The sequence below is a fragment of the Neoarius graeffei genome, chromosome 18 (genome assembly GCF_027579695.1).
Source record: "Neoarius graeffei isolate fNeoGra1 chromosome 18, fNeoGra1.pri, whole genome shotgun sequence".
Lineage (NCBI taxonomy): Eukaryota > Metazoa > Chordata > Actinopteri > Siluriformes > Ariidae > Neoarius > Neoarius graeffei.
Window position 1 is genome coordinate 28,068,788 of NC_083586.1, and position 27,867 is coordinate 28,096,654.

The 27,867-nt window shown below is 43.1% G+C and overlaps 1 protein-coding gene across 5 annotated transcripts; it reads right to left on the reverse strand.

Annotated features, from left to right (window-relative positions):
* Positions 1 to 1,133: 1,133 nt before the first annotated feature.
* n6amt1 (N-6 adenine-specific DNA methyltransferase 1) lies at positions 1,134 to 21,366 on the reverse strand. 5 transcript variants are annotated; one of them, XM_060898636.1, is made up of 8 exons: positions 21,279 to 21,354; positions 18,791 to 18,850; positions 18,367 to 18,522; positions 18,002 to 18,088; positions 8,697 to 8,787; positions 6,950 to 7,033; positions 5,486 to 5,627; positions 1,134 to 1,947 (listed from the first exon to the last, which is right to left on the reverse strand). In XM_060898636.1, exons 3-8 carry the CDS (start codon positions 18,492 to 18,494, stop codon positions 1,826 to 1,828), a joined length of 654 nt encoding a protein of 217 aa, XP_060754619.1. In that variant the 5' UTR covers positions 18,495 to 18,522; positions 18,791 to 18,850; positions 21,279 to 21,354; the 3' UTR covers positions 1,134 to 1,825. The 5 variants fall into 5 exon arrangements, with proteins under 5 accessions (XP_060754619.1, XP_060754621.1, XP_060754620.1 ...); XM_060898638.1 differs by having other exon boundaries at positions 21,308 to 21,332; XM_060898637.1 differs by lacking the exon at positions 18,791 to 18,850 and having other exon boundaries at positions 21,279 to 21,366.
* Positions 21,367 to 27,867: the final 6,501 nt, after the last annotated feature.

The following is a 27,867-nucleotide window of genomic DNA, read 5'->3' on the forward strand; positions in this document are numbered from 1 at the left end:
CATTGGTCAACTGCTGTCAAAATATACTCAAATTTTGCTTCATGTTTTCAAGATGAGGTGTACCAAATTTTGTGACAATCGAATGAAGTATAGAGTTTGTTTTACCACCCTTTTCATGAAATTGAAATGGTGAGTAATTTTGGGGGTGGAAAGTGGTGCTGATAGGCCCATTTGATTTAGGAAATAAGTAATCAGAGGAAAATCGTGTCCCCCCCCCCCCCCAATGTGGTTGCTGAGATACGAGCGAAAATGTAAATGTGCTTATTACAATGCCCCTCATGGCCAAGTTGTTTCATATTTGGTACATAGATTCTATGTGCCATTACAAATGAGCCTATAAAATTTCATGAAGTTGGTGCATTCACAGTGACGAATATTGGCTGCTGAAATTTGATTGGCTGTTTGGTGGCTATTTGGGTGAGCTAGCCAAATTGCACTTAAGTAAATGTAGGTTAAATTGGGCAAAGTACATCAGATTTTTTAGCTGAAGCAGTTCTTGAAATAGATATGTTCATTGTAGTGCCCCCAATAGACAATTTCACAAACTTTGTTCTGCTGCCAAACATTGTACTTGAGAGTCCATAACAAAATTACTTTACTGCCATTTCTGTTGGACTAAAGTATGGAGTTATGTAGTAAATATTGGGTGAAAGACAATGTGGGAGTCTTCTTTCTATAAATTCCCAGTTTGGGATGGAGTCTCTCCATGACAGTCTCTTGCACTGAGTGTGTCAAACATAAATGCTTCCATTTGTACTAAATACTTCCTTGCTTGACTTGGAAATCAACACATTGAAGGAAGAGCTTTTACAGCTGTTTCAGTGGCTCGCTCCCCCCTCAGCAACTCCATACTTTCAAGCAATCAGGCTCTCAAAGTTCCAGCTCATTTCCTCATTCACATTCACTTCTGCTCCACACATTTGTAATTCCATCACCACAATGTTTAAAGGACAAACCAGTTCCCAAATCAGTTGTACTAAAGCATAATTAAAATAGTTTTGCTTTAACACTACCAAAAAAAGGTATACAACAGTAGGCCTCTGTTAGCATGGATCTTCAAGAACACAGCATGCAAGTAAGACTGAATGCACAGATGCACCTAGTCACATCAACATCATTTTGTAGGGGTCATATCCATGTTCAACACGTTTATTTTCATTGAAGTGTCAGTTAAGATTTAAGCAACATACTAGGAGAGATTTCAACACAAGAATTACTCACGGCACATTATGCTGTCTTGTCTCCACTTCAATATTCCATTGTATAGAATGTGGTACAGAAGCTGCTGCCTTTTGTGCCCCCTACATTACTTCATCAAACGGGTCCTTCATCTTCAGAACTGCAGCTCATCCTTTTGAACCAGGTTAGTCTTCAACTAGTGGAAGCCATACCCCATCACCACCACTAGCTGTATGTTCAAGCCTTCAAAGAGCAGAGCTCTAACACACTGACAACTGAGCCATCATTTACACTGGCAAAAAGGTCCCTGTTGCCATTCCGTCTTTACTTAATTCTTACACTAAGTCCAGCTGGCTATCAGAAATTCTTCAAAAAAGGTCTTTCATTGTGTCCCGTTATGCCTCCTTTAAGGATGTCCAAGGTTACACTGCCAGATCAAAATTTACCAACATTACAGCTATACAAGATATAGAACCTTGCAAAGCCTAGCATTGTAAAGCAAGAACAGGACACCAGTGCAGTATTTTCTTGTGATAACTGTAACTTTACATGGAAGTTAACTTTTACTGCCGCTTTTTTTTTTTTTTTGCTTCACTCTACTTTTTTGGATTACAGTCAGTATGTAGTGTAACTAGGACTGTAGTATTCACAGTCCTGTGATGTCGCTCTTGCTGAAGCGCAGAATGGATAGCTTTTCTCTCCCCGCCTGACGAGACAGACACACCTTTCCTCTTAACCCGGATTCACCAAGCAGAGACAGAATCTCCTCTAGACAAAAGGGTAGAAAAAACAAAATTCAAACTAAATTAATATCACTGCATTGCAATTGGAAGTGCAGGGCTCGAAATTCATATATTTTTTCACCAGCCAGCCGGACTAGTTACCTTCCAAAGTAACTAGCCAAACAGAAAATCAACTCGCCAAAATTTGTTCATGTATGAATTTTACTTCTGTCAAAAATAACACAAAAAAGAAAGTAGTTACCATTGTTCATGATTAATGTGCATTTATTTCAAGACCCAAGTATTTTGATACTGTTTTTTTTGCACACTTTACAAATTGGCATTTGCTGTTCCACGTCCTCCTCGCGATACCCAAAAAAAACGCCAGATGACTGACCCCTTACTAGTTCTTTTAGGAACCAATTTGTCCACTTCCATTTTTAATTTGTTGCTGAAATTGACAGAGCTTACACGGTAGCCTATGCAACACCAGCGATTGCACAAACTGAGTCAGCGCTGTAAACCGAAACTAGAAAATCTTCCCGCAAGTTCCTTTCAGCACCGAGATGTCGCCTGGGATTGGTTGGTGAGTGCGTGACGTTATTGTTTTTTTTTTTTACCCTTAGGCAGCCTCTCACGTTACTGCCTGAGGGACAGGGAGAAAACCACCAGAAAAGGTTTTAAACAAACGCAAGTCGGCAGATGACCATAAAATACTCGATAGTTACGATATAATAAATTATATGTATCTCACACAGAATTTTCAGAGATATATTGAGTATATTCGATATATCGCACAGCCCTAGTCTGAATCTTCGCTTCATATCTATTTTTTTATTTTCAACTAGTCAGCCGGGCTGGCTAGTGACAGGAATTACCCACCAAATGACAAATTAAGTCGCCTCGGGCGACCGGACCACCGCAAATTTTGAGCCCTGAAGTGTCAAACTATGAGGGCTTGGAACTTCCAAAAATGTAAATTTATGCCCCTTTGTTTCAAAGCCCTCAAGCACAGCCTGCAGTATAATACCCATCAGCAAAATGAAGTTAGTTGATACATCACTGCTCAAATGATCATATAAATTATACACCAAAATCAGCCATAACATTAAAATCACTGAAAGGTGGCAGAAAAAACAGTGATTACAATGGCACCTGTAATGAGTGGGATATATCAGGCAGCAAGTGAACAGTCAGTTCACAAAGTTGATGGGTTGGAAGCAGGAAAAATGGGAAAGCGTAAGGATCTGAAGGACTTTGACAAGGGTCAAGTTGTGATGGCTAGACAACGGGTCAGAGCATCTCCTAAACAGCAGGTCTTGTCAGGTGTTCCAGGTATGCAGGGTTAGAACCGACCAAAGGTGGTCCAAGGAAGGACAACTGGTTAACCGGGGACAGGGTCATCAGCACCCAAGGCTCACTGATGCACATGGGGAGTAAAGGTCTATTCCAATCCCACAAAAGACCTACTGGAGCACAAACTGCTGTGTAGCTGCAGACCGGTCAGAGTGCTCATGCTGATCCCTGTCCTCCACTGAAAGCACCTACAATGGGCACATGAGCATCAGAACTGGACCATGGAGTAATGGGAAGAAGCTGTCCTGGTCTGATGAAGCATGTTCTTTTACATCATGTGGACAGCTGGGTGCATATGCTTTCCTAGGGAAGAGATGGCATGTTGGTGGAGCCAGTATGATGCTGTGGGCAATGCTCTGCTGGGAAACTTCGGAGTTCTACCACTCATGTAGTTGTTGTTTTGACAGGCAACACCTACCTAAACATTGTTGCAGACCAAGTACACCCCCTTCATTACAATGATATTCCCTAATGGCAGTGGCCACCAGTGAAGGTCTGGCGGCACGGTGGTGTAGTGGTTAGCACAGTTGCCTCACAGCAAGAAGTTTCCGGGTTCGAACCCAGCGGCCGGCGAGGGCCTTTCTGTGTGGAGTTTGCATGTTCTCCATGTCTGCGTGGGTTTCCTCCGGGTGCGCCGGTTTCCCCCACAATCCAAAGACATGCAGTTAGGTTGACATGGGGTGGCCTTGGGCTGAGGTGCCCTTGAGCAAGGTACCTGACCCCTGACTGCTCCCCAGGCACTCTGGTGTGGCTGCCCACTGCTCTGTGTGTGTTCACTGCTTCAGATGGGTTAAATGCAGAGGATGAATTTCACTGTGCTTGAATAAAGGTTTCTTCTTCTCTTTCAGCAGGAGAATGCGCCCTGCCAGACTGCAAAAATTGTTCAGGATTGGTTTATTTAACATGACAAAGAGTTCAAGGTGTTGCCTTGGCCTCCAAATTCCCCAGATCTCAATCCGATTGAGCATCATCAATCATTACATTACAGGCATTTAGCAGAAGCTCTTATCCAGAGTAACGTACAATGAACACACACACACACACACACACAGTGCTTTGGGGAGCAGTCTGGGGTTAGGTGCCTTACTCAAAGACACTTCAGCAGTGAACTTTCTTGCCGGTCCAGGAAACTGAACCAGTGACCCTATGGGGCCAAGGCTGCTTCTCTAACCTTTAGGCCAAGGCTGCTCCGTGGCCTAAAAGTTACAAAAGCATGCCTAAAGCATCAAGCATTATTTGCTGGGGCAGTGGGCTGAAGGTAATCGACACCAATGGACTCAACAAACCAATCCTCAAGGCCAGTAATGTTGTGGGGTGAAGCTACACACTCTAGCGACTGGAGAGGAGGATGCTGTCCAATTTACGTGGCATCTTGCACAATGTAGCCAATCTGCTCCAGGACAGTAGTACAGTCAGTGCAAGACTGATTTTATCGAGATGCGTCAAAGAACATCACAGGATGTCATTCCTACCACATGCCAAATTCCCTTGGTCATTCATCAACAGGGAGAAATTTTATTAAAAATATTGTTCAGTGTTCAACCATTCCAAGCATCTTGTTTGTACAGATTATCTAATTTAGAGTTTTTCTATAATATGTTAATATTATATGTTTCTATTATATATGTGTTTCTTGATGTTATTAATGCAATATCCTCATAACATTCATTTCATAGCTTCCAAAAAAACGAACATTAGCCAATTAGGGCTATGGAACTTTTGCTAACATGGCACCAAAATCAGTTTGCTTGATTATATTCATTTCAAATGTTCAACAATCAATGTGAAACAGGAGATATTTTTTCCTGTTATGGCAATCAGGAACATCTGTAACATTATTTACAGTATTATACTGAAAACACTAACAAAGAAGCCTTTAAAGGAAAACTCTGGGAGTTTTTAATCTGGGCCCTATTTTCCCCATCTCTGTGGGTCCAAATATTTGCTAGGGACTAGACAATTAAAATTGTTCCAGTATTCAGTTACAACACTATAACCAGCAACTGCAAAAAGGCTATACAATGTAATCTTATTGTGAAATCATCTGCGTCAGAGTAAACCACTTGTTTACAATAGTTTTTGTTCTAGTAAATATATGGGCCCAAAGAGATGAGAAAATAGGGTCCAGGTTTAAAAAAAAAAAAAAAATCCCAGAATCGCTTTGAATACCATCAAAGTACGGCTTTTATATTAACTGATAACTCGAACATTCTCTCAGATTCTCCTACCTGGTTTGTTATCCGACACTGTAACAAGGTAGAAGAGGCCCTGTTTGGATAATAACTGTGAAACCATGGGGAAGAATCTATCCATCACCTCCCTTCCTCCCTTTCCTCCTGCCCAGGATGCCTCAATGCCATGACTGCCCACCTGTGTACAAAAGTTCAACAATATTAGACCAAAAGAAATTGTGCGGCTCATTATTCTACATACACATCAAAGTTAATGCACTCTCAGTTAATTTCAGTGGTACTTTCCATGGCTTTCTCAGAATGTCTGGATAAAAAACAAAAGGAAATCAGAAACCACATTTAGAAAACATATGGGCTAAAAACATCAACGGCACACAAGCTTCATGGTATCTCATACTGCATTTCACTAAAAACATCTGATGTTTGACGAGGGAAAATCCAAAGAAACAAAACAGCCCCCTCAACCTGGAATTCCTACTCAAATTCGAGATGGTCTTCTCAATCCCAAGTTCACGAAGTGACATCAAATAAACATGGCTGTACACAGCATCATTAGTAAACAAAGTAGGATTTCTTACCTTTAAATGAGTTATTCTGTGCATACACAAGTATGTGCTTTAGATCAATCAGCATGCAAACATATTTGTTTATTAAATCTATAACAATGCAAACTATACAGTTTACTGTTTTGATGAGGAAAATAAACATCACAATTATCTGGCTAGCTTGTTGCTAACAAAAGCTGTTCATCTCCCCCCCGCATTTATATGTCAAATGTGCCAAGGTTAAAAATGATTTACAAAGAATTACAAGTTCAACTTCCCACATCTGATTTAAAGTACCAGACAAAATTTGACACTTATTACTCATGCATAGGTGTTTCTGTATTTTGACTATTTTCTACATTGCTGAACAATCCTGAAGATATCAAAACTATGAAATAACATATGGAACATATATGGAATTATCTGGTAAACAAAAAGTGTGTTAAAAAAACAAAATATGTTTTATACTTTAGGTTCTTCAAAGCAGCCACTGTTTACCTTGACATTTTGTACACTATTGGCATTATCTTAACCAGTTTCATGAGGTAGTCACCTGGAACGCTTTTCAATTAACAGGTGTGCCTCATCAAAAGTTAATGAGTGGACGAGTTCCTTGCCTTCTCAATGCATCCGAGATCAAACAATAAATAGTAAATAATATACAGTAAATAGCCCTATTCCACAACTGTAGTAATCCATATTATGTCAAGAACCGCTCAACTAAGTAAAGAGAAACGACATCCATCATTACTTTAAGACATGAAGTGTCTTTTAATTAATAAAAAATAAAGAAAAAACACTGCCTTAGAAGGCGTGTCCAAAGTTTTGTCTGGTACTGTAAGTCCTTTGCAGCATAAGATTTTTACAGCTAAAGTACGTATACAGATCAGCAAACACCAAATTTTAACACCATTACTTTACAAACGGTAACCAATTTAGCATTAATGAATCATACCTCCTCAGATGGTGTAACTACATATGGAGGATTGAAAAGAAGAACATCCACCATTCCATTCAATCTGGGCAACAGACACTCAGCCTGAGGAAGGAAAAAAAAACCCACCCTTCTTACATTCACATCTGTATTAAGTAATGATGAAATAGGCAAGTTTGCATAAAAGCAAAAAGGCAGTGCCTGAAAATCCTGAAATAGAGCATGCTTAGATGGGAAAATTATAATTAAGAAGTCATGATAACTGCACACTTTATCTTCATTCATAATACTGTATTTGGATATTTACTCTGTCTGTTCCAATCTGACCAATAACTGGTCATTACTCAATCATTCATTGACCATGTAAACTACCTAAAATTAACTACCATGATAAATTCTATATCTCTGTAAACAGACATACCTTAAGTATGTTAATCAATACATTACAAAGAATACGTTAGCTACATGAAATTCTGCTTTAAGACTTCAGCCAAAATAAAATGCACTGCAGCCCCGCTATAACGAACATCTTGGGGGACATCCAAATGGTTTGTTATACTGAAAAGTTCATAATTCTGAAATGGACCCACTTGTCACACCAAACGCTCACATTATATGTGAAATTTTAAGCACATTCTCCTTATCACAAATTTCTCCTTCCAAGTCACTGTCGCAGTTCACTGACTGAGTTAAAGGATCACAAATGGAGGCGATGATTTCTTCATCTGTTATGGAAATGATGAAGGTTACTGGGTGTATCTTTGTCAGTGTCCACCTACTGACTCGCTATATTTTCCAAATCTTCACTGTTCATTTCATTCATGTGTTGCAAATCACCGATGATGTTATGTTGTGCTGCAGGGCTGGGCGGGGTGGATAAAAATGCTGTCAGTGCGCTTTAACTTGGTGTCAAGTTTAGTGGTATCAGCAGTTATTTCATTCTTTTAATTGATCCTTTGATCACCATTCTCAATACTTGTCTGTGATCGACACCTAAGCAAGGATATTTAAGCCTTTGTTTTATCACATTATTACATATTGCTAACTTGACTGCAGAATTGGTTCAGTGTGACATGTAAGCAGGCGAATGATGGATGTAGTTGCAGGAAGAGTGTTTATTTACAAACAGGCAGGCAAACTGTAAGACAAAGGCAGGGTCGTGAAACAGGCAATGGTAAAGCGAGGCACAAACAGAATGGCAGAGGCAAAGACGAAAAGAAGATGCAATACACAGATACAAGGCTTGGTAATGTGAGACACTAGGTACACAGTGTGTAGTCTATGTGTTTAGAGAGTCCTTATAAGCACGCTGTGATTGTGCTCTAATCCGGAACAGGTGCATAGGACTGCAATTAATCCTAATGGCGCTGTGCGCACACCACATGGATGTGACACAGTGATTTTTTTTAAGACTCCAACTCATTGTCATTAAAGGCAGGGGACACAAACTTAGTTTGTTATATGCGAAAGTTAATAGTAAGAGAGTTCATTATAGCGGGGTTGCAGTGTACCTTAGAAGATGTCCTTCCAAATGGGACAGTTGTTTCAGGAACAAAAAATACTTAATGCATAAAAATGCTGTTCACATTTTCTAGAAACTTCCTGAACTGAATGTAGAGGTCGTTACAGTATTTTAAAGTCTCTCTGATGATATTATCCACCTTCAATAGCACAATGTATTGCAGTACTGATTAGTATCACATGCATAAACAATTCTAGCCAAACGGTCCAAGAGCAAGGAAAGCAGAGAGAGTTAAGTGTACCTCACCAAGTCAGTTATAACTGGCTGCAGGTTAACATTATTGCGGCGAGACGTCTCTGCTGTGCACTGAGCTGCTGCCGGGTTCAAGTCAGTGCAGCTTCAACGTGCACAAAATATCAAAATTAGGCAAGGTACAATGAAAACATGTATTCACTTTGGCCTAGAACCACAGTGAGTTTTATACTATGCTGTAGGCCTACAGGAAAAATTAATCAAAACTATGCCAGTGAAGCATAGAGCACATTTATCAGGAACAATTTCTGCCCACACAAAAGCAGAAACATTGACATGACTTATCATTTACTCAGAATTAATATTGCTAGTTTTCTTTTTAACTTTGGGAGAACACTATGGCAGAGTATAAAACAAAGAAACAAACAAACAAAAAAACCCACAGAGCTGAGTGAGAGGGTAATATTGAGAATTTCCAAGATTCATAAATTTATGAGAAAAAAAAGTGGATATTCTCTGAGATTGTAAATTCCTCAGTTCAGGGATGAGAATGAAAAATATTAAAAAAGTCTGAAAAAAAGTCTGTGCCACCCACAGAGGTAGCAGTAGGGGACTGGTGCAGTGTGGATTGGGTGGCAGTCGAAGGCAGGGGCCTCGACGACCTGATCCCCGGACACAGCGGCTAGCTGTTGGGACATGGAATGTCACTTCGTTGGGGGGGAAAGAGCCTGAGCTTGTGCGGGAGGTTGAGAGGTACCGGCTAGTGATAGTTGGGCTCACCTCCACGCACAGCTTGGGCTCTGGAACCCAGCTCCTCGAGAGGGGCTGGACTCTCCACTTCTCTGGAGTCGCCCGTGGTGAGCGGCGGTGGGCTGGTGTGGGCTTGCTTATAGCTCCCCAGCTCAGCCGCCATGTGTTGGAGTTTACCCCAGTGAACGAGAGGGTCGCCTCTCTGCGCCTTCGGATTGGGGAGAGGGCTCTTGCTGTTGTTTGTGCCTATGGGCCAAATAGCAGTATAGAGCATCCGGCCTTCTTGGAGTCCCTGGGAGAGGTACTGAGGGGTGCTCAGACTGGGGACTCCATTGTGCTACTGGGGGACTTCAATGCTCACGTGGGCGACAACAGTGACACCTGGAGGGGCGTGGTTGGGAGGAACGGCCTCCCCGATCTGAACCCGAGTGGTGTTTTGTTATTGGACTTCTGTGCTAGTCACAGTATGTCCATAACGAACACCATGTTCGAGCATAGGGGTGTCCATAGGTGCACGTGGCACCAGGACACCTTAGGTCGGAGGTTGATGATAGACTTTGTTGTCGTTTCATCTGATCTCCGGCCCCATGTCTTGGACACTCGGGTGAAGAGAGGGGCTGAGCTGTCAACTGATCACCACCTGGTGGTGAGTTGGATCCGCTGGTGGAGAAGGAAGCTGGACAGACCTGGCAGGCCCAAACGTATGGTGAGGGTCTGCTGGGAACGTCTGGCCGAGCACTCTGTTGGGGAGGTCTTTAACTCCCACCTCCGGGAGAGCTTCTCCCAGCTTCCGAGGGAGGCGGGGGACATTGAGTCTGAGTGGACCATGTTCTCTACCTCCATTGTGGACGCAGCTGTTCGGAGCTGTGGCCGCAAGGTCTCCGGTGCCTGTCGTGGCGGCAATCCCCGAACCCGGTGGTGGACACCAGAAGTAAGGGATGCCGTCAAGCTGAAGAAGGAGTCCTATCGGGCTACGTTGACCTCCGGGACTCCTGAGGCAGCTGACGGGTATCGGCAGGCCAGGCGTGCTGCAGCTTGGGCAGTTGCGGAGGCAAAAACTCGGAACTGGGAGGAGTTTGGGGAGGCCATGGAGAAGGACTATCGGTTGGCCTCGAAGAAATTCTGGCAAACCATCCGGCGCCTCAGGAGGGGGAAGCAGTACTCTGCCAACACTGTTTACAGTGCGGGTGGGGAGCTGTTGACCTCGACTGGGGACATTGTCGGGCGGTGGAAGAAATACTTTGAGGATCTCCTCAATCCCACTGTCATGTCTTCCATTGAGGAGACTGAGGCTGATGACTCAGAGGTGGACTCGTCCATTACCCAAGCCGAAGTCACTGAGGTGGTTTGCAAGCTCCTCGGTGGCAAGGCACTGGGGGTGGATGAGATCCGCCCTGAGTATCTCAAGTCTCTGGATGTTGTGGGGCTGTCTTGGTTGACATGCCTCTGCAACATTGCGTGGCGGTCGGGGACAGTGCCTCTGGAGTGGCAGACTGGGGTGGTGGTCCCTCTTTTTAAGAAAGGGGACCGGAGAGTGTGCTCCAATTATAGGGGAAATCACACTTCTCAGCCTCCCAGGGAAGGTTTACTCCAGGGTACTGGAGAGGAGAATTCGACCAATAGTCGAACCTCGGATCCAGGAGGAACAATGCGGTTTTCGTCCTGGTCGCGGACCACTGGACCAGCTCTATACCCTTCATAGGGTGCTCGAGGGTTCATGGGAGTTTGCCCAACCAGTCCACATGTGCTTTGTGGATCTGGAGAAGGCATTCGACCATGTCCCCCATGGTATTCTGTGTGGGGGGGGGTGCTTCGGGAGTATGGGGTTCGGGGCTCTTTGCTAAGGGCTGTCCGGTCCCTGTACGAATGGAGCAGGAGTCTGGTTCGCATTGCTGGCAGTAAGTCAGACCTGTTCCCAGTGCATGTTGGACTCCGGCAGGGCTGCCCTTTGTCACCGGTTCTGTTCATAATTTTTATGGACAGAATTTCTAGGCGTAGCCAGGGGCCGGAAGGAATCCTGTTTGGGAACCACAGGATTTCATCTCTGCTTTCTGCAGATGATATTGTCCTGTTGGCTTCTTCAAACCAGGACCTTCAGCATGCACTGGGGCGGTTTGCAGTCGAGTGTGAAGCGGCTGGGATGAGAATCAGCACCTCCAAGTCCGAGGCCATGGTTATCGACCGGAAAAGGGTGGCTTGCCCTCTCCAGGTTGGTGGAGAAGTCCTGCCTCAAGTGGAGGAGTTTAAGTATCTCGGGATCTTGTTCACGAGTGAGGGAAGGATGGAGCGTGAGATCGACAGGCGGATCGGTGCAGCCTCCGCAGTGATGCGGTCGCTTTACTGGTCCGTCGTGGTGAAGAAGGAGCTGAGCCAAAAGGCAAAGCTCTCAATTTACCGGTTGAGCTACGTTCCGACTCTCACCTATGGTCATGAGCTTTGGGTAATGACCGAAAGAACAAGATCGCGGATACAAGCGGCTGAAATGAGTTTCCTTCGCAGGGTGGCTGGGCGCTCCCTTAGAGATAGGGTGAGAAGCACAGTCACTCGGGAGGAGCTCGGAGTAGAGCCGCTGCTCCTCCACATCGAGAGGAATCAGCTGAGGTGGCTCGGGCATCTTTTTCGGATGCCTCCTGGACACCACCCTGGGGAGGTGTTCCAGGCATGTCCCCCCGGGAGGAGGCCCCAGGGAAGACCCAGGACACGCTGGAGGGACTATGTCTCTCGGCTGGCCTGGGAACGCCTCGGTGCTCTTCCCGAGGAGCTGGCCGAGGTGTCTGGGGAAAGGGAAGTTTGGGCTTCCATGCTTAGACTGCTGCCTCCGCGACCCAGTCCCGGATAAAGCAGAAGAAGACGAGACGAGAAGTCTGAAAAAAGCCGGGGGTTTGGGGGCTGCAGGCACCCAGCAGGGCCCAGGGGGCGGGATCTAATGATTTTTGGCTATTTTTTTTTCCCCAAAACCATTAATTTCATCAGCAAGAAGTTACAATGTATTTGGAAATAAATTCCCCTTATTGGTGGACTACCAGGTGAAAATGATTAATATGGTACAAGATACTTGTTTTTAATCAATTCACATTTGATGATTTCAAAAAAATCAATGCACCTTTTAATATAAACGAGCTCTACAGTATTATATTTCTGCATTTTTGCTATTCATGTCTTTGAATACTCTAATCCTTTAAAATGAAGTGCAAACCAGAAAAAAGTTCTATCATATAATTCTCTTAAGCGTTCTTCTGATGTTATCATGGTAGCAGGAGGTCTTGCATATTAAGCAGACAACATTCAACATCACTTATCACTTCCCTTTCAACTGCTGTGTGTACTAACTAGGTTTTATCTGGACAGGATGTTGTGTAATGTAATACGTATACCATATAGTCAATTTGAAGCTCAAGATGGTGATTTTGAATTAAAGAACAGGCATGTACAATTGGCATTACATATTGGAAATTTTTTTAAAAACAAAAACTATAAGTTCATCTCGGCCTAAAAAATTTGGGCAGACGCTCCCACGCGGCACATGCCAGCAATTCCCCCCCCGTCCCCCTATGAAATGAGCAATAAGTAGGAGTGTTATACATGGTATCATACCTAAAATTTTATCAGAAATATAGATATGATACTATGATTCTCCCCAACATGCTACATTAGATAAGCTAACCCCATTTATAAAAGATACACACTTATATATGACATGTATTTGAGATACACACACACACACCATGGCATTGATTCGTGCGATATACATTACAAATATAATGAATCATTGAACAGGCAAAATAATTTTTGACCTACCTTTGTGTTTTTTGGTGTATATGTGAAGTTCGATAGTCCTTGCCCCTCTACTAGCGTAGTTTATCATGTCAGAACACAATGAGCCAGGTACTTTTCCTGGGACGTCTATTTTCCGTATGTGATCACTGAGCTTCGTTGTGACAGTCTGCTTGTCGATCTCGACATTCAGTGTTCTTTCTAACCAAGCCCATTGAAAATAGTTCTTTATTCCTGCACCTTTATCAATCTCCCTCGCTCGATCCTCTTCTTTCTTATCTAGGACTTTTGCCATTGTTGATATGCTAAAATATCCCACCTGAATACGTGTCTTTCCGATGTTACAAATGCGTATCGTCAAACAGCGTGTACGGTCGGTGAACGGCGATTGCAAGCCACGCGTGGAGAGCATGCGTACTTGTGTTTATACACTGCACGGGATGGGATTTCCCGGAAATTCTACCGCAAATAACTCGAACATTGTCGCAAAAGCGAATGTTAATTACGACATGTTGAAAGACTTGAGTGTGTTAACCCGGAGCCCACCAAGAATCAAGACGTTATAAGGTGACCACAGATCGTTAACCATACACCCCGCCCCCGAAAATTTCTCGACGGATTTACATCGATCTCAAAAACGATCATTTTGGTCTGAAAAAGTCGGAAATCCGCCAATCGGCAGAAAATTCTCATCCCTGTCAGTTACGAAAACAGGAATTCTGATATAAAAGTCACAAATATACAAGAACACTTAAGAATATCACAAATGTACAAAAACTTGGATAATCTCTGAGATAATCACATACTTCCCCATTACAGTGCATTCTGGGAAATGTAGTTGAAAATCTCTTAGTGGGTTATTCTTTTTTATTCTATCCACATTCACTGGATATGAGCAATCACGTGCTCTAATCAGCTACTCTACTACTAGGCTATCAGCACATATACCGTGTGCAGAGAAAAAAAAAATGGTGGAGCACATCAAGTCAGATACATCACTTTGTTATCAAGTATTTAAAAGGAACAGAAACATCTCATTCATCTCATTATCTCTAGCCGCTTTATATAGCGCCCCCCAATATCTCCTGTTCCACACTCCAGCCCAGTCGGTGGCGGCATTGCACCTTTAAGTTGGTTTGCCAATTGTCAAAAAAAACCTAAAGAAGAAAAACAAAATGGTGGACCGTGTTACTGAACCAACCAAGGACGAAATAAAAACTCTACTTGAAAACAACCCCCCCCAAAAAGCAACAAAATATGGAATAAAAGTATTTGATGGTAAGAACATATCTTTTTTATTTTTCAAGAATTATTATAGCATTTTTCACAAACTGCTACTGTCATTTCACTGGTTTGTTTACATTCTAAGCAGAAATTATTTTGTTGGACATTTTGTATAAAGTTTTTTTTAATCGAATTTTCAAGAAATAAATATGCTCCATTTCTCAAAAGCAAGTGAATATGGATAAAATAAAACAGTTATTCCACTCAGTCTCATTGTACATGGCTTATAGCAAACTCAGCACTACGCACTTTGTCAGCTATCAGCTCAAGTATGACTCAATTTCGTGGAATAACTGTTATTTATTTTTTTCGCGGTCTGGTTTCCATCAAATCCTGCGCTCTGATTGGCTGGCGAGTGAGTCTGTATCCTACGATACGGACCCCAGTTACAGACCCAGGTTATGGACCTCTGGCAACTCGCTCGTTCACAACAACAAACATAGTAGCATTTTTTGTCAACATTTATCTTTTTTTTTTTAAAATAAGATTTATTTATAAGATTATCAAAAATCTTATACATTTTTGCCAGCATTTCTCAGGAGAATAGCATTAATTTTACAGCATGGATAGCGATAACGACAGTCTTCACAGCGAAAGTGAGTTTTACTACCCTGAGGAAGAAGAAATAAAAAAACATTTCAGGAGAAAGCTAAAAACCTGTAACTGTTGCTAACGCCGAGCAAAAACATGGCTGAATCCTGAATGACTCAATTTTTTATAAATAGGGGACTACATAGGCAGCAAAATCTAGTTTTTTTTCCTGCCATGGAAGTGCACTTGTATACCGAGGAGGAAGCCATTTGCATTACAGCCGTGAATGAGGATTAAAAATGGCAGCTCGGCTCAGTTTTCCCTTTCGGGCGCTCTTGTTTTCTGTTAGAATTTGGTAAAGAAAAAAAATATATATATTATTTACCAGCATAAGGTCGGTCCGTATGGTGAAATACCGTGACCTTGGCCTTGAATACTGACCTCAGCCCAGAGGGCCTTAGTCAGTACTTTCAAGACCTCGGTCACGGTATTTCACGATACGGACCTCCCAGCTGGTAAATAGCATATATATTATATAGACACAAGTGTGTTACTGGGAAATATGCTACTTGTAAGCCCTGTGATGACCTGGCGACTTGTCCAGGGAGTACCCCGCCTTTCGCCCATAGTCAGCTGGGATAGGCTCCGGCTTGCCTTGTAGAGCAGGATGAAGCGGCTGGAGATGATGAGATGCTACTTGTATTTACATCCGAAACATGAAGACCTACAATCGTGACATGTTTCTCAATGTCACTCATGAGGATATCAATAAATTGTTTTAATAAATTTGGGTACTTTTTGTTTGTGAAATGTGGGGGAAGCCATGGCCTAATGGTTAGAGAAGCAACTTTGGGACCAAAATAACATTACATGGTGGCACAAAAATATTAAGTTTATCTTCTCGTTTTGAAAAGTAGGTCACTCATTTGCTTCACTCAGTCATAATATATACATTCACTATTTAAAGATAAACTCCATATCTTCATGCCACCGTGTAATATCCTCTATACAGTACCAGTCAAAAGTTTGGAAACACCTTCAAATTCGATATTTTATTTTTTTTCCTACATTGTAAATTAATACTGAAGTCATCCAGACTATGCAGCAACACGTAAGGAATCATTTAGTAAACTTTAAAATGTTAATCAAACCAAAATATGTTTTAGATTTTAGATTCTTCAAAGTAGGCACCTTTTGCTTTGATTACAGCTTTGCACACTCTTGACATTCTCTCAATCAGCTTCATGAGGTAATCACTCAAAATGGTTTTCCAACAGGTCTTGAAGGAGTTCCCAGAGGTGCTGAGCACTTGTTGGCTGCTTTGCCTTCACTCTGCGGTCCAACTCATCCCAAACCATCTCAATTGGGTTTAGATCAGGTGATTGTGGAGGCCACGTCATCTGACGAAGCACTCCATCACCCTCTTTCTTGGTCAAATAGCCCTTACATAGCCTAGAGGTGTGTTTTGGGTCATTGTCCTGTTGAAAGACAAATGATGGGCCCACTAAGCGCAAACCAGATGGGATGGCATGTCGCTGCAGAATGCTGTGGTAGCCATGCTGGTTAAGTGTGCCTTCGATTTTGAATAAATCGCCAACAGTGTCACCAGCAAAGTACCCCCATACCATCACACTTCCTCCTCCATACTTCACCGTGAGAACCACACATGTAGGAACCATCCGCTCACCTTTTCTGCATCTTACAAAGACATGGCGATTGGAACCAAAAATCTCAAATTTGGACTCATCAGACCAAAGGACAGATTTCCACTGGTCTAATGTCCATTCCTTGTGTTCCTTGGCCCAAGCTATTCTCTTCCTTTTGTTGTTCTTCCTTAGAAGTGGCTTCTTTGCAGCAATTCGACCATAAAGTCCAGATTCACGCAGTCTTCTCTGAACAGTTGATGTTGAGATGTGTGCGCTACTTGAACTCTGTGAAGCATTTAGGTGGGCTCTTACCTGGGGTGCTGTTAACCTGCGGTTTCTGAGGCTGGTAACCCTGATGAACTTATCCCGTGCAACAGAGGTAACCCTAGGTCTTCCTTTCCTGGGGTGGTCCTGATGAGAGCCAGTTTCATCATAACGTTTGATGGTCTTTGTGACTGCACCTGGGGATACTTTCAAAGTTCTTGAAATTTTTCGGACTGACTGACCTTCATTTCTGAAAGTAATGATGGACTGTCGTTTTTCTTTACTTAGTTGAGTAGTTCTTGGCATAATATGGATTAGAACAGGACTCAAATAGGGCCATTCACTGTATACCAACTCTACCTCTTCACAACACAACTGATGGTCTCAAACACATTAAGAGCTCAAGAAATTCAAGAAATTAACTCTTGACAAGGCACAGCTGTAAACTGAAAGCCATTCCAGGTGACTACCTCGTAAAGCTGACTGAGAAAATGCCAAGATGTGCAAAGCTGTCATCTAAGCAAAAGGTGCCTACTTTGAAGAATCTAAAATATAAAACATATTCTGGTTTGATTAACACTTTTTTGTTTACCAAATAATTCCATATATATTTCTTCATAATGTCAATGACTTTAATATTAATCTACAATTCAGAAAATTTTAAAATAATGAAAAAACACTGAATTAGAGGGTGTTTCCAAACTTTTGACTGGTACTGTATATTGCACAATTCAGGAGGAAAGACTGCGTCTCTAACTCTCAGCTCAGCTGTGGCATCTGTGGTGTGATGCTGATCCAACCTTGCGAAGTGAAGCAATCTAGTTCCTTGACAAGAAAACCAACACTAGTTTTCCAATATCAGAATTTCTGATTTTTTTTTTCTTCTTGCAAATTTATAATTTTATTCTTGGATGTTCTGAGAATCTGAGAGATTCTCTGAACATTATCCCCTCATCCAGCTCTGTATTTCTTTCTCTTTTTTTAACCTAAAATGGCACTAATACACTGTTATAGAACACACTACACAACTGTCAGGGTTTTGTTTTTGAAAAATGAAGTAACATTCTGACATCAAATAAAATACTGATCACAAGTCATGTACATACTCACAGATACAATGCTTCTGCTCCAGTTAATGATGCCAGAAAAGCAGAGACTACACCTGAGCCACTGCCAACCTCAAGGCAGACAGCAGGTCTGAAACACACTCAGATCATATTTATGCAGAAATATAGAAAATTCTAAAGGGTTCACAAAACTTCAAATTGTATGTTTTCATACAATTTTCATACATAAAATTTCAAGCACCACAATTCCACGAACTAGGATTCCTTATTTTATTTGCCAACAATATAAATAAAATACCCATGTATCAAAGTACTCCTGTCCTGGATTTGAAGTTTACCAGGATTTGTAAGAATGACTGTTTAACAAAGTCACATGTAATAGAGGAGCAAATGAAATGTAATACTCACTTGCTTCGCTGCAGCAAATCAGCATCTTTCTCCAAGGTATCAATCAAAAGGAAAGTGTCTTCTGCTGGCTCATACACATCTGAGAAAGGCCCATGACCAGCATGGGAGTACATAGGAGTTGGGTACATCAGTATGACATAGCTAATGGACACATTCCTAAAAAATATATAAAAAGAATAAAAGATAAAATTATAATATTAAAGCACAAGTTGACACAATACAATCCAAACAACTCTGTACTAGATGGCACCCAAATACACGATTGCTGGAGAATTATTGAAGAAGAAACCTTTATTTGTCACATGCACAGTGAAATTCATCATCTGCATTTAACCCATCTGAAGCAGTGAACACACGCGCACACACACCCAGAGCAGTGGGCAGCCACACAAGAGCGCCAGGGGAGCAGTCAGGGGTTAGGTACCTTGCTCAAGGGCACTTCAGCCCAATGCCGCCCACGTTAACCTAACTGCATGTCTTTGGACTGTGGGGGAAACCGGAGCACCCGGAGGAAACCCATGCAGACACGGGGAGAACATGTGAGAGATAAGAGGTTGTGAGAGATAAGAGGTTGCCAACATTTGTACAATTTGTTTGAAATTTTGTGAACCCTTTAGAATTTTCTATATTTCTGCATAAATATGATATGAGTATGTTTCAGACCTGCTGTCTGCCTGAAATTTAACCTCAGTAAATTTCTAAGAAAAAACTTTTCTTCTTTTTTTATAACCAATTTTTATTCAACATTAAACCATTACAGAGAACAGAGACAAGAAAATACATACATTTATCAACAGCAACAATAACAACAACTAATAATAATAATAATAATAATAATAATAAAATAATAGTAACAATAATAACAATACTAAATTAAAAAAAAAAAAAAACACAGAAAAGGACATCATGATATATTGTCAGCATGTACTTCCTGGGTCTCTAGTGAGACGTTAAACATCATGCTATGATATTTTTAGTTCAGTGCAACTGATTGCATTCTTTGGAAGTGAGAGATAAGAGGTTGCCAACATCTGTACAATTTGTCTGTTGAACCACGAATGGTGTATTTGTTTTTTTCCAGTTTTAAAAAAGATAACAGGTCTTGCAGCCAGGATGTGTTTGAAGGAGGTAAGCGACTCTTCCAGAGGAGGAGAATTCGACGACGGGTAATTAGGCCAAGTTTACATTAGACCGTATCTGTCTTGTTTTCTTTGCGGATGCACTGTCCATTTACATTAAACCGCCTGGAAACGCTGGGAAACGGGAATCCGCCAGCGTCCACGTATTCAATCCAGATCGTGTCAGCTCCGGTGCTGTGTAAACATTCAGAATATGCGGATACGCTGTGCTGAGCTCTAGCTGGCGTCTCATTGGACAACGTCACTGTGACATCCACCTTCCTGATTCGCTGGCGTTGGTCATGTGACGCGACTGCTGAAAAACGGCGCGGACTGATGCAAATACTGCCCACTGTGTAGTTATGGTTGTCTTTAGGCTTGCCATCTTTCCACTTGCAAGTGGTGAGTGATATGCGCTGGGATCACACACACAGCGGCTCAGTCCCGAATCACAGCTTGTTCACTTCACTCGCGTGCTCTGTGAGCTGCGCAAGGCCGGAGTGCGCACCCTCCAGAGGGCACTCGCTGTTCAGGGCGGAGTGATTTGGAGCGCAGGATGCCTGTGGAGCCAAGCGTATCCGTGTACTGGTATTGCTGTGTGCACGCAAATCGTGTATTGGTGTTGCTGTGTGCACGCTAATCGTTTTAAAAACGTTAATCTGATGATCCGCTGATACGGTCTAATGTAAACATGGGCTTAGTGAGGCAAAAGATAGAACATTAAGTTGTTTAGCAGTCATTTTAGCCCCCTCCTCAGGAATTCCAAAAATAGCAATTTGATGCGATGGGACTAATGTTAGTTGTAGTACCTCTGACATAAAATCAAAGAAGGACTTCCAGTACCCCACCAAGCCCGGGCACGACCAGAACATATGAGCTACCGTAGGTCTGCTGGCGCCTGAGAGTATCTATCACAAATGTCAGAAAGGTTCGGGTAAATCCTTGATAATCTGGTCTTGCTATAATGAACTATGCAGAACCTTAAACTGAATGAGGGTAAGCCTTGCACAGGAGGAAGATGAATTTATTGCGTGGAGTGCATCGTCCCACCACCCATCAGTCAAGGTGATGCCCAGTTCAGTCTCCCAACTAGTCCTGATCTTATGAAGGGCTGGAGGTGGGGTTGTTAATACTTTTTTTCTTAAAAAAAAAAAGCTTGACAATACCCATATTCACTATTTGAGCAATAATTAATTACATTTCTTGAAATTCTCTTTACATCCTGATAGCAGTGAATAAATCAAATGTTCTAAAAATAAAATGAAGAAAAAAAATCCCATAATCTATGGCAAGCTGTAAAAAGCACATCCAAATCATTTCATTCAATCTGAATGCATTGATTGTACACCTATTGGATGTGACCAGAGGCTTCCACAAGGCTAGGCAGACATATTGCAGATCTACTGCTAAAGCTGATGTCTTCAGGAGTGATCTCAGATATCCCACACCATCATGAATTACTGGGGAAGCAGCCTCAATAACGTTAGGTTGGCAAAGGGAGATTTCACAAAAGTTGTAAGTGAAGGGTGCCAATAATTGTGACACGTGGTGTTGTTGATTTTAAGCTAATTAAGCACAAAAGGCATTTTTAATATTTCCTCGCCATTTTTTTTTTTAAATCAATCAATGTGCCAATAATTCTGAAGCTGATTCTGTCCTGTGATGTAATGGACTGGCTTCCCATACAAGGTGTAGATTTGATCAGATTTGATTACTTCACAATCCACTGAAACACTAACAGCATGACCCATTCTCCATGTACAATATTTCTGTATGACACAAAAGTAAACTTACTAAATAACCAGTGTATCCGGGTATCGCACCTTTTCTCTTTTTACAAGTGTTGTGTCCATCCACGTGCACGTCTTCCGCTTCCGGTTTGTATCAGTGATGCATTGTGGTAGTTGGAGTTTCAAGTTGCCCAAGCAAACACAAAGAATTTCATATCGCTCTCTTCTTCTTCTGTCGGTTTTTATTGGAGGTTTACAAACAGTGTGTATTACCTCCATCTACTGGGCTGAGGTGTGATCCAAGGGATATTAAGTCATAAATGTATTATAAGGGAAAAAAAAAACCGAAATTCTTCTTGCTAATTGTGTTTCTCTTAAATACTGTATTAGAGCTGTCACTACTGGTTGTGTATTAGGCTGACTTAATAAATTATTCATAGTTACAGGTTTCCTTATTGCCCTCCTCATCTTCTCTCTTTCAGTAGAATACTGTCTGCAGTGTAAAAGAACATGCTCCACTTTTTCCATTTCTCCACAGTGTGCACAGGCCCCAGACCGATATTTCCCTACGGTATACAACCCACCATTTAGACTTCTGTGCCCAATCCTCAGCCTAGTCATCCATACCTCCTCCTGCCGTTTCAGAAAGAAAAAGAAAAAAAGCACAACTTTATTCATCACACACTTGTGAAATTTCCTCTCTGCATTTAACCCATCTGAAGCAGTGAACACACATGAGCAATGAGCACACACCCAGAGCAGTGGGCAGCCATGCTAACCAGGGAGCAGTCAAGAGTTAGGTGCCTCGCTCAAGGGTACCTCAGCCCAAGGCCATCCCATATTAACCTAACCGCATGTCTTTGGACTGTGGGGGAAACCGGAGCACCCGGAGGAAACCCATGCAGACATGGGGAGAACATGCAAACTCCACACAGAAAGGCCCCCCGCCGGCTGCTGGGTTCAAACCCAGAACCTTCTTGCTGTGAGGCGACCGTGCTAACCACTACACCACCATGCCGCCCACAGTTCACCACTCCTTCTTGTTATTGCCTCCTTTCGTAAATTATACAGATGTCTTCCTTTCTCCTCTGTACTCCATCTATCCTGCCATATTCTATTGATGTTGTCTTTAATTCATTCATTCATTATCTGTAGCTGCTTTATCCTTCTACAGGGTCGCAGGCAAGCTGGAGCCTATCCCAGCTGACTACGGGCGAAAGGCGGGGTACACCCTGGACAAGTCGCCAGGTCATCACAGGGCTGACACATAGACACAGACAACCATTCACACTCACATTCACACCTACGGTCAATTTAGAGTCACCAGTTAACCTAACCTGCATGTCTTTGGACTGTGGGGGAAACCGGAGCACCCGGAGGAAACCCACGCGGACACGGGGAGAACATGCAAACTCCGCACAGAAAGGCCCTCGCACAGAAAGGCCCCGGGGCTCGAACCCAGGACCTTCTTGCTGTGAGGCAACAGCGCTAACCACTACACCACCGTGCCGCCGTTGTCTTTAATTATTACTTTAATTTCTGCTTTACTTAATGGAACCTTAAGTTCAACCTCATTTGCCTTGGTGGCTTCTTTAGCCAGTCTGTCCACCCTTTCATTTCCCTCAACCCCCTTATGTGCTGGAACCCATGTGAACTGAATAAATAGCTTTTGCTGATTTATATTAAATATGAGGTGATTTATTTCATCTAAGAGGTCTTGTCGGGTGGCACGGTGGTGTAGTGGTTAGCGCTGTCGCCTCACAGCAAGAAGGTCCAGGTTCGAGCCCCGTGGCCGGCAAGGGCCTTTCTGTGCGGAGTTTGCATGTTCTCCCTGTGTCCGCGTGGGTTTCCTCCGGGTGCTCTGGTTTCCCCCACAGTCCAAAGACATGCAGGTTAGGTTAACTGGTGACTCTAAATTGACTGTAGGTCTGAGTGTGAATGTTTGTCTGTGTCTATGTGTCAGCCCTGTGATGACCTGGTGACTTGTCCAGGGTGTACCCCGCCTTTCGCCCGTAGTCAGCTGGGATAGGCTCCAGCTTGCCTGCGACCCTGTAGAACAGGATAAAGCGGCTAGAGATGATGAGATGAGATTTCTTTTTGGTTTCTCTTATGATTCTTTAAAGTCAAGTCAAGTTTATTGTCAAATATGCTATACATGCTCGACATACAGCACAGATGAAATTTCAGTCCTCTTTGACCCACGGTGCAAACAGGCAATGCAATAAATAAAAATAGAATAACTGAAATAAACAGTATAAACACTCTAGATAAGAAATTATATAACACCCACACATACATATATATGTATGTATGTATGTATGTATGTATATGTATGTGTGTGTCTGTCTGTCTGTCTGTCTGTCTGTCTATCTATCTATCTACACACACACACACACACACACACACAAATTGGAGCAAAAGGACATAAACAGTCAAGGGCACTTGAGGTATAGCAGGTAAACATGAAACAAGCAGTATAAACAATAAACTAATAGCTGTTAAGGTGAGGTAGTGCGGAATATTGCAAATGAGTGAGGTAAAGTGAAATGTGCAGTCCCTGAGTTCAGTGTGCGAATTAATGTTGAGAGTATGTGTGTGTGTGTGTGTGTGTGTGTGTGTGTGTGTGTGTGTGTGTGTGTTGGGGGGAACTGTGAGGGTGACATGATGTCAGATGCTGAAGGGGGGGCAGGGGGGTGTACGGGCAGAATCTGTGGCAGGGGGCAGAGGGGGAGGAGGGGCAGAACAGGGAGGGAGTTGAGCCTCCTGACCGCCTGGTGAAAGAAACTGTCCTTGAGCCTGCTGGTTTTGGCCCAGAGACTCTGCAGTCTCCTCCCCGATGGCAGCAGGCTGAAGAGGCTGTGAGATGGGTGGGTGGGGTCACCTGCAATCCTGATGGCTTTGCAGGTGAGGCGGGAGTTATAGATATCCATAAGAGAAGGGAGAGAGACACCAATGATCCTCTCAGCTGCTCTCACGATGTGCTGCAGAGTCTTGCAGCAGGACATGGTGCAGGCGCCGTACCACACGGTGATGCAGCTGGTCAGAATGTTCTCGATGGTGCCTCTGTAGAATGTGTGCATGATGGGGGCCGGGGCTCTTGCTCTCCTCAGTTTGCGGAGGAAGTACAGACGCTGTTGGGCTTTTTTGGCCAGTGATGTGGTGTTGTTGCTCCAGGACAGGTCTTCAGAGATGTGCACACCCAGAAACTTGGTGCTGCTCACCCTCTCCACTGCAGCACCGTCGATAGTTAGTGGAGCATGCTGGGTGTACGCTCTCCTGAAGTCCACAACAATCTCCTTCGTCTTCTCCACGTTCAGGCGGAGATTGTTGTCCTTGCACCACATGGCCAAGCGGCTCACCTCACTCCTGTAGACTGTCTCATCGCCATTGTTGATGAGACCCACCACAGTCGTGTTGTCTGCAAACTTAATGAAGAGGTTGGAGCTGGATGTTGGTGTGCAGTTGTGGGTCAGCAGAGTGAAGAGGAGGGGGCTCAGCACACATCCTTGGGGGGCCCCCGTGTTCAATGTGATGGTGCTGGAGGAGTTGCTGCCAACCCGTACAGACTGTGGTCTCCCCGTCAGGAAGTCCAGCAGCCAGTTGCACAGGGAGGTGTTGAGTCCCAGCTGGTCCAGTTTATGAATGAGCTGCTGAGGAATGATTGTGTTGAATGCTGAGCTAAAGTCTATGAACAGCATTCTGACGTACCAGTCTTTTGTCTCCAGGTGGATGAGGGCTGAGTGGAGGGCAGTGGAGATGGTGTCATTGGTCGAACGGTTGGTCTGATATGCAAACTGGAAAGGGTCCAGGGCGGGGGGGAGGGCAGACTTGATATGCTGCATGACTAGTTGCTCAAAGCACTTCATGAGGATGGGAATGAGTGCAACCGGGAGGTGGTCATTGAAGCAGGAGGGAGACGGCTTCTTCGGGACCAGGATGATGGTGGTGGTTTTGAGGCACGTGGGGACAACAGCCTGGCTCAACGAGATGTTGAAGATGTCTGTAAAGACATCTGTGAGCTCCTTGGCACAGTCTCTCAGGACACAACCAGGAATGTTATCAGGACCCGGGGCTTTCTGTGCATTTGTCATCCTGAGAGCTCTCCTCATGCTGTCTGGGGCCAGCGTCAACACCTGGTCACCGGGAGGTGGAGGGGTCTTCTGTGTCATGGTGCTGTTGTCTGCCTCAAAGCGAGCGAAGAAGTTGTTCAACTGATTCAGCAGAGAGGTGGCGTTATCACAGGTCTGCGGCGAGGGCTTGTAGTCTGTGATGGTCTGAATCCCCCGCCACAGGTTCCTGGAGTCTCTGCTGTCATTGAAGTAGACAGCAATGTTCCTGGAATACTGTCTCTTGGCCACCCTGATGCCTCGTGACAGGTTGGCCCTAGCTGTCCTCAGGCCCACCTCGTCCCCAGCTCTGAAGGCGGTGTTCCGAGCCCTCAGGAGCCTGTGGACTTCCCCTGTCAGCCATGGCTTCTGATTTGTCCGAATGGAGATGGTTCTGGTGACTGTAACGTCGTCCATACACTTCCTCATGTAGGCAGTGACGGTCTCCATGCACTCCTGGAGATCTGTAGTGTTGTTGTAGGTGGCCGCCTGTCTGAACGTGCTCCAGTCAGTGGTGGAAAAACAGTCCTGGAGTGCCTCTGAGGAACTTTTAACTTTAGACTGTCATTTTTTATATGATATCAAGTTATTAAAAGAATGATTTGTTTTCACCATTCTAAATGCTTTATTTAATAATAATAATAATAATAATAATAATAATAATAATAATACATTTTATTTATAAGCACCTTTCAAGGTACCCAAGGACACTGAACAGTAAAAAACAAACAATAAAAGCAAAACAATAAAATTACAACAATAATAAAATGATAAGAAATCAATAATAATAATAATAATAATAATAATAATAATAATAATAATAATAATAATAATAATAATGTTATTAAAAATCAAAGAGAAAAGGCCAAATTAAAGAGATGTGTTTTTAGCTGTTTTTTGAAATAGGACAGTGTTGAGCATTGGCGCAACGCTAGTGGCAGGGCATTCCACAGCTTAGGGCCATTAACACTGAAAGCCCTGTCACCCATAGAGCAGAGCCGAGAGTAAGGGACTGCTAATAGGTGGGCATCTGTGGAGCGAAGATTTAAAGGTAACTGATATGGAGTTAGGAGATTTGATAAATAGGGAGGGGCCAGGTTATGTAGGGATTTGTAAACAAGTAAGATAATTTTGTACTGAATGCAGTATTTAACTGGGAGCCAGTGCAGGTTATATAGAATAGGAGTGATATGATCCCAGGGCCTGGTGTGAGTGAGTACCCTAGCAGCTGAGTTTTGGACATATTGCAGCCTATTTAGTCGCTTGGCTGGGAGAGACTTTTCAGGTGGAAAAAAAAGCTGTTTTAGTGATACTTTTAATGTGTGAGTCAAAAGAGAGAGTAGAGTCCAGAATAACACCCAAATTTCTTACTTCAACAGTAGTGGAAGTGAAATAACCAGGAATAAATAGCTGTGAGTGCTCCAGTTTTTTCAAGATAGAAGGGGTGGAAATGAGGATGGCTTCTGTTTTGTCTTGATTTAATTTAAGAAAGTCCTGCACCATCCAGTTGTTAACTGCATTTAGACAATTGACAAGATTGGACGGAGGGAGTGGGTAAGAGGGTTTGGTCTGAATATAAATTTGGGTGTCATCTGCATAACAGTGAAAGTTAAGCCCATAATGCTGTATTATGTGGCCAAGAGGAAGGATGTATATTACAAATAATAAGGGTCCCAAGACAGAGCCCTGAGGGACACCATGAAGGAGGGGTGATTTAGGGGATCTAAAGTCTCCAATTGACACAAACTGTTCTCTCATGGTAAGATAAGATTTGAACCAGGCTAAAGAAGAACCAGTGATGCCAAGCAGAGTTTCTAAGTGGCTCAATAAAAGATTGTGACATACAGTGTAAAAAGCTGCTGTAAGGTCGAGGAGAACAAGTATACTGACATGGCCAGTGTCAGCAGCTAACAGCAAGTCATTGACAACCTTGACCAGGGCAGTCTCGGTGCTGTGCATGGCCCTAAACCCAGACTGAAACTTCTCCCAAAGATTATATTGAGTTAAATGCTCTTGGAGCTGATTGGCAACAATACGCTCTAGGACTTTTGCAATGAAGGGAAGATTGGAAACGGGGCGATAATTTTTAAAATCATTAATAGCTGCTCCAGGTTTTTTCAAGACAGGAGTGATAGCTGCTGTTTTGAGAGCCTGAGGGACTAATCCAGTTGAAAGGGATGAGTTTATTATCTTAACCAGCAGGGGACAGAGAACTGGCAGGCAAATCTTGACCAAAGAGGTGGGCATAGGGTTGAGGAGACAGGTGGTAGGCCTGGATTTAGATACTAAGCCGAAGACATACTGCTCATCAACTAATGAGAAAGCAGAGAAAGATCCAACTGGTGGTGGACAGGAAAAGGGGACATTAGAGGGAGTGATGGAAGTGGATTTGATCTGCTTGTATATAGAGTTGATTTTATTTTGGAAAAACTCAAGAAATTTACAACAAAGATCAGTGGAAGGAGTAAGAGGAAAGTTTTTAGCAGGCAAAAGAAGTTGTTTAGCTACAGTAGAAAAAAGCACTCTAGGGTTTCCTTGGCCTCTGTA